Here is a 14,785-nt window from a genome sequence, read left to right as displayed (position 1 = left end):
GATAAATTATTAATTATTTATTGCTATTGTGTGAATAATATGTAATCACGTAATCAATAAAAAAGTAACTGAAGCCTGATTCAGAGTATTTTAAAATGTAATTTAATCTAATTACAAGTACTTAATATTTGGAATCCGATTACTCAATCCAGATTACATGTAATCAGTTACTGATACTAAACAGAAATACAGATTTTGGTGGATGTACCTTGAAAGCCTTGGTCTTGGGTTGGGTTTTTTAAAATATGTTTGTGCATTTAAGCCATCATAACAGATCTGTCTATCCTGCACACAGAGCGTTGTAACTGTAAAATGTATTTGATATTGAATAAGTCGCTCTTTATCAGAGCATCCATAAACACTTCACAACTGTGCATCATCTGAAAACTGCGACAGAAGTCAGTGTATTTATCGATAGCTCTCGCTGCATTATAAAAGATATATCTTCAGTTTTGTGAAAAGCTTTATTGGTAGGCTATAACTGCAAAAAGTGCTAAAATATGAGTGCTCTTCTTCTGCTCGATGCGGCTTCAACACTGTGATTGCACATCGCCACCTACCCTTGATTGTGAGAGTTATAATCAGCAGAAACAAAACTGCCAAATATATTGAGTGCTATCTGTCTATCAACAGGGCTCGTACAACATCCCACTGAGGAAAAACGTTTAGTCAGTTGGCGTTTGTTGCTGTCAAATCAAGATTGCCAACAAGGTATTCAGTGTTTATGCATTGGGATTGGTTTGTGTGATTTGCTTTTGTTTAATTAGTTTTTGATGATTGTTTTCTCTTTCCTTTAAAGGTCACATATTGTACACCTTTCTGGAGTTTTATTTTAGGTTTTGATGTCCTTAAGAATATATATTTCCGGTATAAGTACCAAAAACCATCTCAGTATATTTTTACAGCTAACCTTTTCGACATGTTTCCGTGTTGTTGTTGCTCAGCAATGGCATGGACGTGATGTTGTCTGGGGGTTTGGCAAAAGGAGAGTGGTACTGTGGGCGGTGCTCGGGGTGGTGACTGAAGGCGGTGACTGTGTAGTTCTGACGTCAACTTTTTACGGAAGTCACAACGGTTCGTGAAAAATCACTGCTACTTTATGCAGGCTGTGTGCATTTTACTGTGGACTGACTGTTTTGAAACTTATATGGTAGTTAAATAGCCTCTAGACCTCAGTTATCGTGAAAAAAGCCAGGAAATTTCACTTTTGACAATATGGGACCTTTAAGATTATTTATAGTTTGCAAAAAAAATGTTTTGGTTGTCTATTTTTTCATCCTGCAGAAAATTGTAGCTAAATTTGATGCATTTACATCAGTATGATGCTAATTAATTTCACTGATTAAATAAATGGTGAGCAAGACACTGTTGTAATTTAGTAAATATCTAATTGTTTTCTTATTATTTTACCTGTAATGACATCTGAAATGTAAAGACATACACATGCATATGTTGTACTCACTGAAAAACATGCAAAACAGACACTTTTTCAGCAGGAGAAAAAAGAAAGGGGAAAAAAAAATCAAGTTTTCAGAAGTGCATCTCCAGAGAAGGAGAAACACAACGAGGACTTCAGGTATGATTAAATGGATTTTAAAATTCAAGACATTATTATGGCAGTTTTATTTAATTCATTCTATAAGCTATTTTGTAGTTCTGCATTCTCTTTTACTATTGCATTATTAACTAATTACATGGAGACACTCTGTCACATTCCACAAGAGCAAAAGAGCTTCCATATTTTTGTCTTTGATTTTTGTTGATCTGTATATTTGAAAGAGTACCCCTGTAAAACAAGAAGTGTGCTTAATTGTATTGAATGTGCACTTGTAGTGAAATCTCAAAAGTTCAGTTTTAAAACACTGTACTTGCAGATAATATAATATTAATGACATAAAAGGCCACTTAAGTGTACTGAGACACTTTCTTAACATGCTTTTAAAAAGTGCACTTTGTAATCAAATTAAAAGTTTTAAAGTACATTAAATCATTATGTTGTGCTTTAAAGTACACTTATCTTGATGTGTTGACTTTCGTAAACATACTAAAGCATATGTAAAGTACATGATTATATTTTTAACTGTAGTGTGTTCTTAAAGTGTTCTATAGTGTTTCTAAAGTTATTTTTAAATATACTAAATTGCAACTAAATCAATAGAAATGTGTAATTACATACATATTTAAATGCATGACATAAGTTTCATAGAAATGACATTGAAATAGTTGACCGTAAATGCTTATCAGTACATTCAGCAGTACACTTTAACCTTGAGTCATAGACGTTGAAATTACATATAAAGATGTAGTTAAGTCCTACTTAAGTGGGTCAAAAAACACTTTAATGTTCAGCTAATTGCATTTAATACAAAAAATTCAACTATAATCAAGTTTCATTAATTGCAAGAAACAGTTGAGTGTCTGAAAACATTTTAAAGTATTTTATTTCCATAAAAGTATACTGAAGTGTATTTCTTTTTCACAAGGGCATACATTCAGTGCTTCATAATTTGAAAGGATTGTTTGAAAAAATGTAATAAACGAATCACTGAATGTTCCAGGGGAATTGTTTCGGTCTGAGAGCATCTTCATAAAGTATCATTGATTTTGCCTTTCAAAGGTATAATTATGCATAACCAGTTCAAAAACCCTTTAGGGTCAGGATGAAAGAAAGTTCATCTCTCTGTTATAGGTGGGGAGAGGCTGGGTTGTTCTTGCGCTCCTTTTGAAGATCAAAGGGAACACACTTCTGAAGGCCTTTCTGAAGTTGGCTCCCATGAAGGCGTAGATGACGGGGTTTATGGAGGAATTGGAATAGGACATGCAGTGAGCCCAGATCTTCAGTTTGTAGAGTGTATAGCTGTGACTCACATCTTCAGAACAGAATGCTTGTAAGAGAATGAGAATCTGGATTGGACCCCAGCAGAGCAGAAACAGCAGCACCATTACAACCACCATTCTGGATACTCTGGTCCGCACTGCTTCAACCCGTTCTGCTGGCGTCTGAAGCTAGAAAACAAAGAGCACTCTTCTTTTAGACAAAATAGGGTTTACTGTGGTTACTGTGGGTTTAGCGCAATTATTAATTGTTCATAACAATATGCTAAATTATTAACATGGCTGTAAAAGAAAACTGATAATTTTGTAAAAGCATTAATAACCGTGTGGTTTACCAGCTTAAAGGTCCATTCACACCAAGAATGATAAAGATAACCTTAATGATAACTATTAACGTCCACGTCGAGGCACAAGAACATTCTGTTTATTATAAGTGCGCTGCAGTTGTGTCATTTACCGCTTTAAATGCTCAAGCTCTTTAAAGTCGAATGAATTCTGAAAGGCCGTCAAAGTGTTTATCAGCTGGAAAAAATTTGTTCTGAAATTCCAACGACAACATTCTTCTGTCATTATCATTGTAGCTGTAATGTTGACCTATTCTCGTGGATATAGAATGATTATTAAAACCTTACGGTTATCGATATATATCTTCTTATCTTGCCACTTATGCATGACATGTAAATTTGCACAAAAATATCATAACGCTTGATTGCACTGGAAACAACCTTTGACGTCAGAAAATGATATAGAAAAAGTCTATTGTTTTTGCGATCACAACTATGCATGTTAGTTTTTTAGTTTGCATTACTGCATTTTGTCCAGCAGCACAACACTACTAGAACCCAAGCCAGAAATAACCCTTTCTTTGGTCACGACCCACCAGTTTAGAATCACTGGTTTTGAGTAGCTAGTCTTAGCTGGTTTAAGCTGGAAGTAACTGGTTTTAGCTGGTCTAGGAGCTAAAGAAGTGGTAAAAACCCCTCTAAAACCAGCCTGCTGACCAGCTATGACCAGGCTGGACGACCAACTAAAACCAGCCAACAGCTTAGGCTGGTTTTATCTCTTTTTTTCAGCAGGGTAAATACAGTTTTGTGGCTCTTTAATGTGTTGTGACAGATCGCTGTAGTGCTTCAGTTCAAGCGGCATCTCTTTCTCTTTACTAGTTATAGTACGAAATAAACATGAATGAACATCAGAAGGCTTCTTGTTTCAACTGCGGAAAGATGTCAATACACCCTTCGCAAAGACCCGCCCCCCCCCTTAGTTACTGTTGCTACGTCTGACAAGCCATGGTGATCTCTCACGCCACACATCATGTTCTCACACAGTGAAAAATACATCGCAGAGCAAAGAGGACACTGGCAATGTGCCAGAGCAGAGACAGAGCAGGTTTGGTACGAAACAAAGCCTCAGCTTTCCAATTTTTACATTTTTTAAAGAAATTCAAACAATAAATACTGTTTTGTGGCTTTTTAATGTATTGTGACAAATCGCTGTAGTGCCTCAGTTCAAGCAGCGTAAACCGATTATCTCTTCCTCTTTACTAGTACAAAATAAACATGAATGAACATGTGTCTTGTTTCAACTGCGGAAAGATGTCAATACACACCATTTTTCAAGTTCAAGTCAACCAACGTTAATCTACTCTGCTGTCTGGATTGTTTGTCTTACAAAATTGCAGATTCTGCGTTATGATTGGTCAGATCGCCTGTCAATCAAACTCTCAGCGAAGGGTAAATTGCAGCATAGGATTCTTCAAATTCTTAAACTATTCTTCCCACTAATAAAAATGGGTTAAGAACTATAAGGTTCTGAAAGGTTCTTTGGGAAACCAAAATTGTTTCTCTATTAATTGCATTGCTACAAAAACCCTTTCGGGACCTTAATTTCTATGAATTTTTATTATTAAAATGTTCTTCACGTGATTCTGTTAAGAACTGATCACTGAAAGGTTGCGTTGTTGTGAAAATCCCTTTTTGGAACCTTTACTTTTAAGAGTGAAATGGAGATGTTTATAATAATTTGAACTGTGAATATGAAAGGAGGCGTTTCATCCAATAATAATGAAAATCAAAGTTATGCTGGCTGTTGGGTGGCACCTGCGCTTTTCTGAAAGTTCACAACATTAAGAGTGTCTGACATTTCTTTTTACCGCAATGATTCAGAAAGGTACCACAATTTAATCGGCGCTTACACAAAGTTTAATTCTAAATACAGCCTAATTTGGTAATGATATCATAAAATGCATGTTTAATTGATAAAGTGTTTACATTGAAAAGTTGACCTCCATAAAGCAATAACACCTTTACCTGGTTACAGCCATTCACAGGTTCCACCGTGGCTTGAGCCATGCGTTTCAGCATGAAGGTGTAACACATGCAGATGGTGATCAGAGGCAGCAGGTAAACAGCCAAGAAGGAGTAAAGAATGTAAGCCCTCTTATGAATGAGAGAGGGAAATGCCTCGGTGCAGTATGTCTGTGGACCGAACCAGAACGAAGACTCTGTGTGCTGATACAACGCTATCGGCACTGAAAGCAGCAAAGAACCTGTGTCAGAAGATAACAAAGTAATTTATTTTCTCACTTCCAATAAAAAGTATGAATATAAAAACAATCCAAGCCAAAATAACCCAAATGGATGCAGTATAAAAATAATTGCCAACCCAATATATTACAATAATATTATTCCCGCCATTACTGCCAGTCACTTTAGCAGCTAAATGCAAAGTTGCATACAGTCTTAAAAATAAAGGTTCCTTATTGGAATATTTCTTCAGTGAAGAACATTTAACATCTATGGAACCTTTCCATTCCACAAAAGGTGGAAAAAGGTTCTTTAGATTATTCAAATGTTCTTCACACTATAAGAAAAAGTGATTCTTTTAAGAACGGTTCTGTTGGGGAACCAAAAATGGCTTTCCTATGGCATTGAAAAACCTTTATTTTTAAAAGTGTATAAGATGAATAGCTGTCAAAAGCGTTGAAATTATGATTCTACTTAAACTGATTGGAATGATTTTCGTACATATCCAAATCGTGGTGCATACAGACAGAGCCATCTGTGGTGTTCGATGACGGAGGGACTGGAGAGGGTAGACCGTCACGTAAAAACGATCAACACTCATTGCAGACAAAGTGATGCAGGTTGCTTGTGCAGTTACCTGGGAATTCATTCAAAGACACTGCTTAAAAGACAAAACTACATAACCATATCCACATAACCACATCCAGCAGAGTGTAGGTAGCCTATAATATAGCTGTTTAGACGCATTTGTAGCCATTCATCCCAATTTAAGAACGACGTTATATGGACAAATGTATTGGGACACCTGACCAATACACCAACAGGGACTTTACTGACATAGACAGTAATATGGAGTTGGTCCCCCCTTTGCATCTATAAACGGCTTCTACAACATTTTGGAGTGTTTCTGTGGGATTTTTTGTCCATTCATCCAGTAGAGCAGTGATCCTCAAATCTGGCCCACGAGATCCACTTTCCTGCAGAGTTTAGCTCTAACCCTAATCAAACACACCTGAGCAAAATCACAGGTAGGTGAGTTTGATCAGGGTTGGAGCTAAACTCTGCAGCGCATTGGCCCTCCAGGACAAGATTTGAGGAACCCTGCAGTAGAGCATTTGTGAAGTTGAACTGACGTTGGACGAGAAGGCCTGGTTCACAGTCGCTCTTCCAGTTCATCCCAAAGGTGTTAGATGGGGTTGAAGTCAGGACTCTGTGCGTCCTTCCACACAAAACTCATTCAACCATGTCTTTATGGACCTTGTTCAGTTCACTGGGGCTCAGTCATGCTGGAATACTAACTGTTCCCACAAAGTTGGAAGAATAGCAATGTCCAAAATGTTGTGCTATGGTGAAGCGTTAACATTTCCTTTCACTGGATGAATGACATCTAGCAATACAGATCGTTTGGTGGTTCTTTTTTATACCAAATTAATGATAATTACACAATTTTGGAAGAAATGTAAAATAATTACTTTTATTCTCTCAATATCAAAACGTTTCCCCTGTTTCAGAGTAATTGGTCACAGTTATAAACAGAAAGCACATCATTCACATTAACTTTCCAAATGTTCCTGTGGCTCAGCAGTAGAGCATTGCGTTAGCAGTGCAAGAGGTTGTGGGTTCAATTCCCAGGGTACATAAATACTGGTAAAACATGTATAGCCTGAATGCACTGTAAGTCGCAAGTGTCTGCTAAATGCATAAATGATTATTATTATTAACATTCTTAACTCACATTAACTGAATTCTAAACATTAAATAATCCCTCACCATCAACTCCCTAAATTAAGTGTGTGGGGGTTAATCTCTCTTTTTCTATTTGCAATGAATCTTATTGGTCTTAAATGACATTTCATACATGACAATTGTTTTGCTCTCTCCTCTAGAAACCTTATACAGTGTAAAATGCTCTCACCTGTTGCAGGTAATTGATCAGGCGACACATGAAGTCCCCAAATATCCAGCTAGGAAGAGTGTATAATGTGGCAGTGAAAGGAACACAGCAAACCAGGAAAAGTATATCTGTGGTGGCAAGATTAACTGAAGAGAAACAAAGATTGTTCACTAAAACAATGTCAAGTAAGTAAATGTGATATTCTGAGAACCGAAGAATCTTTGATACCTATGTAGACGTTTGTAACAGTTTTCATCTGCTGGTTTTTGACGACTACATAGATGACCAGTGAGTTACCCACCAAACCTACAAACATAATGAGGATGAAAAACACTGGCACCAGCCAGGCGTCTGTCAGTGGGATTGGCATTTGAGATCCCATGGGATCTGATTGATTGCAATCATAAATATTTGCTTCATTATTGCACAAGATAAGTTCTGCAACCTCAGTGGTCCTGTTGCTTTCTGCCATTAGACTTGCATGTGTCACCCGGCAAGGAATAACCTGAAATACACAAAAACATATTCAGCTTTCTTAATAAATATGTTAAATATCTTCATTATTTGCAGAGTTTGTAAAACATATCACAATTACATATCTCACATCTCTACTAGCCACATGGTTTTTATAGTTAACATGCATTGCACTGAAATGCACTGAACGGCTAGCATTGAAATAACTCTTGCCGTATCAATGTTCTGAACAAGTATGTGCACAGTGAGACCAAATGCACCTTTTACAGTCTTTTTACACCCCCATATCATCATGACGAGTAATCAAAAAGATTATTCACTGTTATTTACCCGTTACACTGTAGAAATCCTGTTATTAATGACATCTAAACATGTTTTTAATTAGTTTATACTTAAAACGAGTAACAAAAAATCTGCCTCGACAAAATACATTTGCATCAAACATACATTTGATCAAAACGAGTCTTAATATCTTAATATTTCAAGGCAATTGATCTTTTGTCATGGATTTTTTAAGAAGGAAAGAAAGTGAAAGATATATATAATGTTAGATATATTTAAGTAAATATTTAAGTGTCTTATTAAGAAGACATTTTGGTAACACTATTTTATTTTATTCTAACAACAGTAAATTATGCATGATTACAAGCAACTAACCCTAAACCAATCCCTAATCCTATAGTAAGTGTAACATCATTTCTGAAGTGTACCAGTCAAAGTATTAATTACATATGCAAGTCTACAATTTCTAAAACACTTCACTCTCTTTGTGGTATTGCAGTAATCAATGATAATAAGCAATGTTAGCTTACCTCTTTCAGAAACCTCGAGTCTTATTTGAAGGAAAAAATTCTTCCTAAAACATTGTTCAATCCTATGGGAAAGTGATTGTTTTCGAGCTGTCCGTGCCTCTTCTTCACTGCAGTGGAGTGTCACACATGCATTGACAGCATTTAGTACGGCTCAAAGGGAGGAGCTAAATGACATTTAGGTGTGAAACACTGCTAAAAGGGCTTTTAGAAAATAAGCCCCACTACTAACAGACTTGTCAGTCTGTCTGAAATGAGCAAAACAGGCTCCTAACCCAATCACAACCATGCCATACACTCTTAAAAATAAAGGTGCTTCACGATGCCATAGAAGAACCTTTTTGTCTAAATGGTTCCATAAAGAACCTTTAACATCTGAAGAACCTTTCTGTTTCACAAAGGTTCTTTGAGACAAAAGGTTCCTCAGATTATAAAAAGGTAAGAAAAAGATGGTTCTTTAAAGAACCTTTGATTGAATGGTTCTTTGTGGAACCAAAAATGGTTCTTCTATGGCATCACTGTAAAGAACCTTATGAAGCACCTTTATTTTTAAGAGTGTACATTACTGGTTGCAGCTGGCGATCTGTTATAGGAATCATTCCCAGTTAGAACTTTCAGCCGTTTTTAAATCACCTTTTTTAATGACATGATTTTGACATGTTTGAGTACTTTTGCTGTACTTTTCCTTATCTGGGCTGGGCTTGCTCGTTTTGTTTTTAATATAAAAAAAGTTACATTTTTGGCAAATGTAAAAGCCCTTTCACACCAACAATGAAATGAATGAGCCTCATGCTGAAGGAAATGTACAGTAAATTCACGTCTGTTCAGTAGAGGGCCAGGTCAAACAAACCTTTTAGCTGTGCCGCCATTCTGTATTGCATGAAGAATAGGACGCAGGAGAAAAAGTTCCTGGATGGATCATATTGGTGAATCCCCAATATGATCCAGTTTCACTCTGGTTCTCCTTCTCAGCCTGAACCAGATCGTATTTAGCAGCTCTGGGCGAAGAAAGTCGAGATTGGCCCTTCTCTAGAAGTTCTTCTGGCTCTTTTTCTCCTCTCTCCCTCTATCAGTCTCACCAGGCCCAGCGTCTCATCAAGCCGATTAGGATGATGTTTCTCTGCCATCTTGCAGGTGTAGTGGTTGGGTTGGGTTTGTGTACACACCCCATACCAATCACTTTTTTTTTGGTAATGAACCTAGTTGTCCTATGATAAAACCATTTGTCATTTGATAAAAGATACCTCAAAACTTCAAAATGAGTAAGTGACTTTCATGCCTTTAAATACTGTAATAGGCGACATGTGGGGGTACGATATTGACGAAAAATTATATCTATGTATTTTGGGGATTTTTTCGACAACGATAATTAAACAATATTTTGCTGAGTGTGTTTTTGTGCTGGTATTTTGGCTGGTTTAGTCCTGCCAATGGATAAATAAATATGACACTAAAACTGCCAGTAGGTGGTGGCATGTTCCGGTCTTAATGAGTGATTCACTGAATCATTCATTCAAACAATTCGTTCAAAACGGCTGATTCATTTAGAAGTGAAGCAATCGACTGTCTTTATGAATGGATCATTGAACTGAAGGAGTGGAACTCTGGATCCAAGTTGGCTTTCATACATATTATATTCTTCAGAGATTATCAATCAAGTTATTAATCAGTATTTAACCTATGTTTTAGTTGATTGAATAAAGTTATGATTTACCATATAATATTAGTTGTCACTAAGATGAATCATGTTATTGGAATGTATTTGTGCTTGTTCGTGAGAAGCCTTTCCACATGTTAAACTTCTGTTTACTCCTCTCAGGTTACAGTTCTCTGCCTAGGTCATAGAGGTCTGCAGGGCCTCTCTTCTATATGACCAATGTGTATTTAGAACATTTAGGTTGTTTTCTATGTCTGTATATTAAAGAATAAAGCTGAATATGTTCTGAGCTAACTCTCTCTGAGAAGCTGTACGTATTGTCTTGTGTTTTGGGAACAGTACCTGATAAGTATAATTGCTGCTGTACTGAGAATGTATGCAGAGCGGCCTACGAACTCCTCGCGAGTATTGAAGCTGACTTCTGCTGATGAAACTGCAAACTACTTTCTTCAGTCATTTTTTCTTCAGTTGACTACATCTCTGACTCCTGGCCTTCATTTATCATACCTGGTCCTTGGGTTTAACTGTAAATGCCCTACAGAATCACTCAAGTGACTCAAATGATTCGTTCAAAAACAGATTCATTGAATGAAACACCGCAGTGTTGCTCTGAGACGCGCAAATGTTCTGCTCCGGCTTTGTTTGGAACTATTTTCATTGGCTAAACAGGAAAAAAAACACAATATATATATATAATGTCTAAAATGTAACTCACTCAATATTAATTTCTTGTTCCCTTTCAAATGGTCTCTCCCATTGCGTTAAACGCATATTGGGGTATACTCCTGAATACTGAAGCCTGATTTGATCACGTTTGTGTAGCTGCATGAACCAATGACACTTCAACCCGCCAAAACAGGTGGAGCCGACTGCTATATAAGTCGACTTTGAGTGCCATTTTCCAGAATCTTTTGACTGATAGTGACAGTCATCGACCCATGTGCAGCCTTATAGCACGGCAGGTGATGCAATGCTCGTTCCCTTATCTCAGGGTGCCATTTCGTCAGAATATTTCTCCTTCAGCACGGAGATCATCTCCTTGCTGGACTCTGAAGCAAGAAGCTCGAAGCCTGCTACTCGCTGTGGAAGACACTTCTCTTCAGTGCCTTCTCCCCTGCGGCAATCTGGCGATCACAAAGAGCAAATTTTCTAGAATGGAGAGCGAACTGATTCGCATCCTCACCAGGCTGTGGAGAATCTCGGCTTAGAATGGTCGGCTCCAGGAGAGCCTGCCTGCAGCCGCTTAGACGAACGATAGGTTGAACGGTAGAGACTGGTGCCGTTTTTACCGGAAGTTCACAATGAACTTACCAAGGCATGGCGGATTTGGTCAGGCTTTTACAGCCGCTACTTCCCTGTTCCCAAGAAAAATGGTGGGCCCAGGCATCTGAACCGCGTACACTTACTTTCACATCCAGATAGCCCCTCATCACAGACCGCTCTTGAGATTCGCGTTCGAGTGGGTGGCTTATCAATATACAGTCCTACCATTCGGACTGTCTCTGGCCCCACGCACTTTACAAAGTGCATGGACGCGGCTCTTTTCCCTCTGAGACGGATGGGAATCCGCATTATGAATTACCTATACGATTAGCTAGTCTTAGCCAGAGGTTGCTGCTGCTCAGCCACCTGGAGCAGCTTGGGCTAAAAATCAATTTAGCCAAGAGTTCTCTGTCTCCCAGTCAGCGAGTCGTCATCCTGGGAACAGTTATCGATTCAGCCCAGATTCGGGTTTGTAATATACCCGCATAAATATAATTTAGAGGGGTATATTTGTAGCAATAGCCAACAATATATCATATGGGTCAAAATTATTGATTTTACTTTTATGCCAAAAATCATTAGGATATTAAGTAAAGATCATGTTCCATGAAGATATTTTGTAAATTTCCTACCGTAAATATATCAAAACGTACTTTTTGATTAGTAATATGCATTGCTAAGAACTTAATTTGGACAACTTTAAAGGTGATTTTCTCAATATTTAGATTTTTTTGCACCCTCAGATTCCAGATTTTCAAATAGTTGTATATCAGCCAAATATTGTCCTATCCTAACAAACCATACATCAATGGAAAGCTTATTTATTCAGCTATTCAGCAGATGATGCATGAATCTCAATTCCGAAAAATTGACCCTTATGACTGGTTTTGTGGTCCAGTGTCACAAATGTCATCTAATATAGACATTTTCCCACTATTTTTTGTTATTTTCAGAAATGAAAACACTGCAATTTCTTTAAAACACTTTTCTTTACTGCAATGCATGAATCTCAATTCCGAAAAATTTACCCTTATGACTGGTTTTGTGGTCCAGTGTCACAAATGTCATCTAATATAGACATTTTCCCACTATTTCTTGTTATTTTCAGAAATGAAAACGCTGCAATTTCTTTAAAACACTTTTCTTTACTGCAGTCTGTAGTGAAAACAGATCATACCAACAACAACTTGGTTTCAGCTAGAGATTTACAACAGACTACAGCATGACCATGGAAAAAGGTCTGCAATTAATAAAAAACATGTTTTGCAATCATATGCCTAATGACAATTATAACGAACAGTACAAAAGGGATTAAAATTTCAGCACTTGCTATTGGGAGTCCTGTAAAATGGTCTTTTCTTCAATGGCCTGTTTGACGATTTCAGCCAGCTTTAAGCGATCTACTTTGTCAGAAAAAGATCTACCTGTGAAGAAAGAAAAACAGGTTGATATTTTACTAATATCGAAATTATGCGATTAATTAGTCAAGGAGGGCTCACATTACTGTTTTTAATACTTACTGCTCGTCTTTTTCCAGTGTTAGTGTGAAACAACACGTCTACAATGTCACATTCAATTTGAAAATCATTTCATCTGACTTGACCGAATCTTTCAGCTACTTAATTTCCTTATTGCCAAATATTGGTTAGACATCTTTGTTCACTTTGTAACCAATTCAGCATCTTATGCACTTAAAAGATTAAAGAAATAAATGTACGGGAGATTTTGAACTAAAGCACTGACGCAGCGTTTCTTTTACACAGAACCAAACCCTACGAACTCTTACCTGAATCTGTTTTGCTGCTACGCAACTACCATCTCCTCAGGAAATGCAATTCTAGTCTTAATTTTAAGTCCATTCTGTCATCAAAAGGTCAAGCACATGACCAAAAAAATACCTACTCTGACACGTCTTTGAGGTTGCTCATGACTGTCTATAACCAACATAACATTAGGATACCTTTTGAAGTTATTAGTGATTAAAAATCCAATTGATTCAAACGACGAACTTCAATCTTTATCTTTTTTTTGAAAGCGGTTGATATGACTTCTCACCTAAAATTCATAGATTCAGATGTTCAAGTTTAGTCTATAGTAAATAAAGCAAATAAACGGCAAACACATACCATCCCAACTTAACCCTTGCAATCCATCTCTGAGAAGTTTGCAATCGCGATTGAATCGCCACGCTTCATGCATTACTTCATTTAGCTTCTCATCCTCATTGTCACCTGTAAAAACAACAAAGAGATATTGTAAGTACTACAGTACTTCATTGCGCTGTTATATACAGTGGGTATAGAAAAGAATCGCCCCCGTTAAAATAACCCTTTTTCCAACTCAGTGATTCTGTTATTTTTTTATTTTTTTTCTGACATGTTGGTGTTTTATCTTTCACGTTGCACTGAGTAAATGCAGCTCGATAAAACAAAAACTGTGTGTATCTTCATTTCAGGCTGCAAAGCAACAACATGTGATTATTTTAAAGGGGGGCGATTATTTTCTATACCTGCTGTATATATACATTTATGTGCTATTGTATAGCACTGCTAGTTTGGATCATTACCCACATGGCTATAGCTGGGATGATAAAATGTGTTTCTTAATTTTTTATGAATGCTATGAATTTTTTATGAATCAGATCCGTAAGACTATATTTAAGGACTGCTGTGGTAAATATTTTTTACCAGTGTCAAAAACACAGTGTATATGTATATATCTTGTGTATGTATTTGTGTATGTATGCACCTTCTGTCTCAGTCCTCTGGAAAGAATAACCTGAGGGTTATTAACACCACAAACCTACAATGAATGTCCACACATACCAGCCTGCGGTAAGATGCACTGTGCGATTACATCCCGAAGTTTTTCCAGAGCCACGTTGGTGTCCTCCACCTCATTCTCTGGATCATTAATGAAAAGTTCATCGCTAGGTTTGGTGCTGCATGAGGCAGAAATCAAACACAGATCTGTAAGTGCATTCTGAATCATGCCAATTAAAGGTGGGGTAAGTGATTTTTCAAAAACGCTTTAGAAAACTGATTCGGGCCGACTAGCAAAACAAACTTGTAGCCAATCAGCAGAAAGGGGCGTGTCTACTCATGATGTGGAGGAGAGAGCGTTCAGTGCTCAGTGCGAGTCGAGCGACAGAAAGATAGAGATGGCTGATAAAAAACAAAAGAGGAAAACGTCTGCCGAACAAAAGAAGGCTTAAGGCAATAAGACAAAAAGTAGGACCTGTGTAAATTTCGGATCAGCTTTCCAGTGCTGGAGAGAACTCAAGGAGCGGGAAGGTCGCGATCGGACGCCGAGGTTGCTTTGTTTCTTC

The 14,785-nt window shown here is 37.3% G+C and overlaps 2 protein-coding genes across 2 annotated transcripts in view; both read right to left on the bottom strand.

Moving 5' to 3' along the window:
• Positions 1-2,426: 2,426 nt before the first annotated feature.
• LOC107728362 (G-protein coupled receptor 54-like) lies at positions 2,427-7,754 on the bottom strand. The gene is made up of 5 exons (XM_016538503.1): positions 7,483-7,754; positions 7,276-7,400; positions 5,862-5,997; positions 5,145-5,383; positions 2,427-3,006 (listed from the first exon to the last, which is right to left on the bottom strand). Exons 1-5 carry the CDS (start codon positions 7,724-7,726, stop codon positions 2,656-2,658), a joined length of 1,095 nt encoding a protein of 364 aa, XP_016393989.1. The 5' UTR covers positions 7,727-7,754; the 3' UTR covers positions 2,427-2,655.
• A 4,846-nt stretch (positions 7,755-12,600) lies between these two features.
• LOC107728268 (MAP kinase-activated protein kinase 5-like) overlaps positions 12,601-14,785 on the bottom strand; it is a 17,518-nt gene continuing 15,333 nt past the window's right edge. The window contains exons 10-12 of the mRNA XM_016538388.1: positions 14,283-14,398; positions 13,584-13,688; positions 12,601-12,881 (exon numbers count right to left, since the gene is read on the bottom strand). Coding sequence (XP_016393874.1) covers positions 12,787-12,881; positions 13,584-13,688; positions 14,283-14,398 — 316 coding nt within the window. The 3' untranslated portion in view covers positions 12,601-12,786. The remainder of the gene's footprint in view (positions 12,882-13,583; positions 13,689-14,282; positions 14,399-14,785) is intronic.

Source organism: Sinocyclocheilus rhinocerous, unplaced genomic scaffold (assembly GCF_001515625.1).
Source record: "Sinocyclocheilus rhinocerous isolate Xijiao unplaced genomic scaffold, SAMN03320098_v1.1 scaffold1364, whole genome shotgun sequence".
Lineage (NCBI taxonomy): Eukaryota > Metazoa > Chordata > Actinopteri > Cypriniformes > Cyprinidae > Sinocyclocheilus > Sinocyclocheilus rhinocerous.
This window is presented reverse-complemented; position numbering and strand designations above follow the sequence as displayed.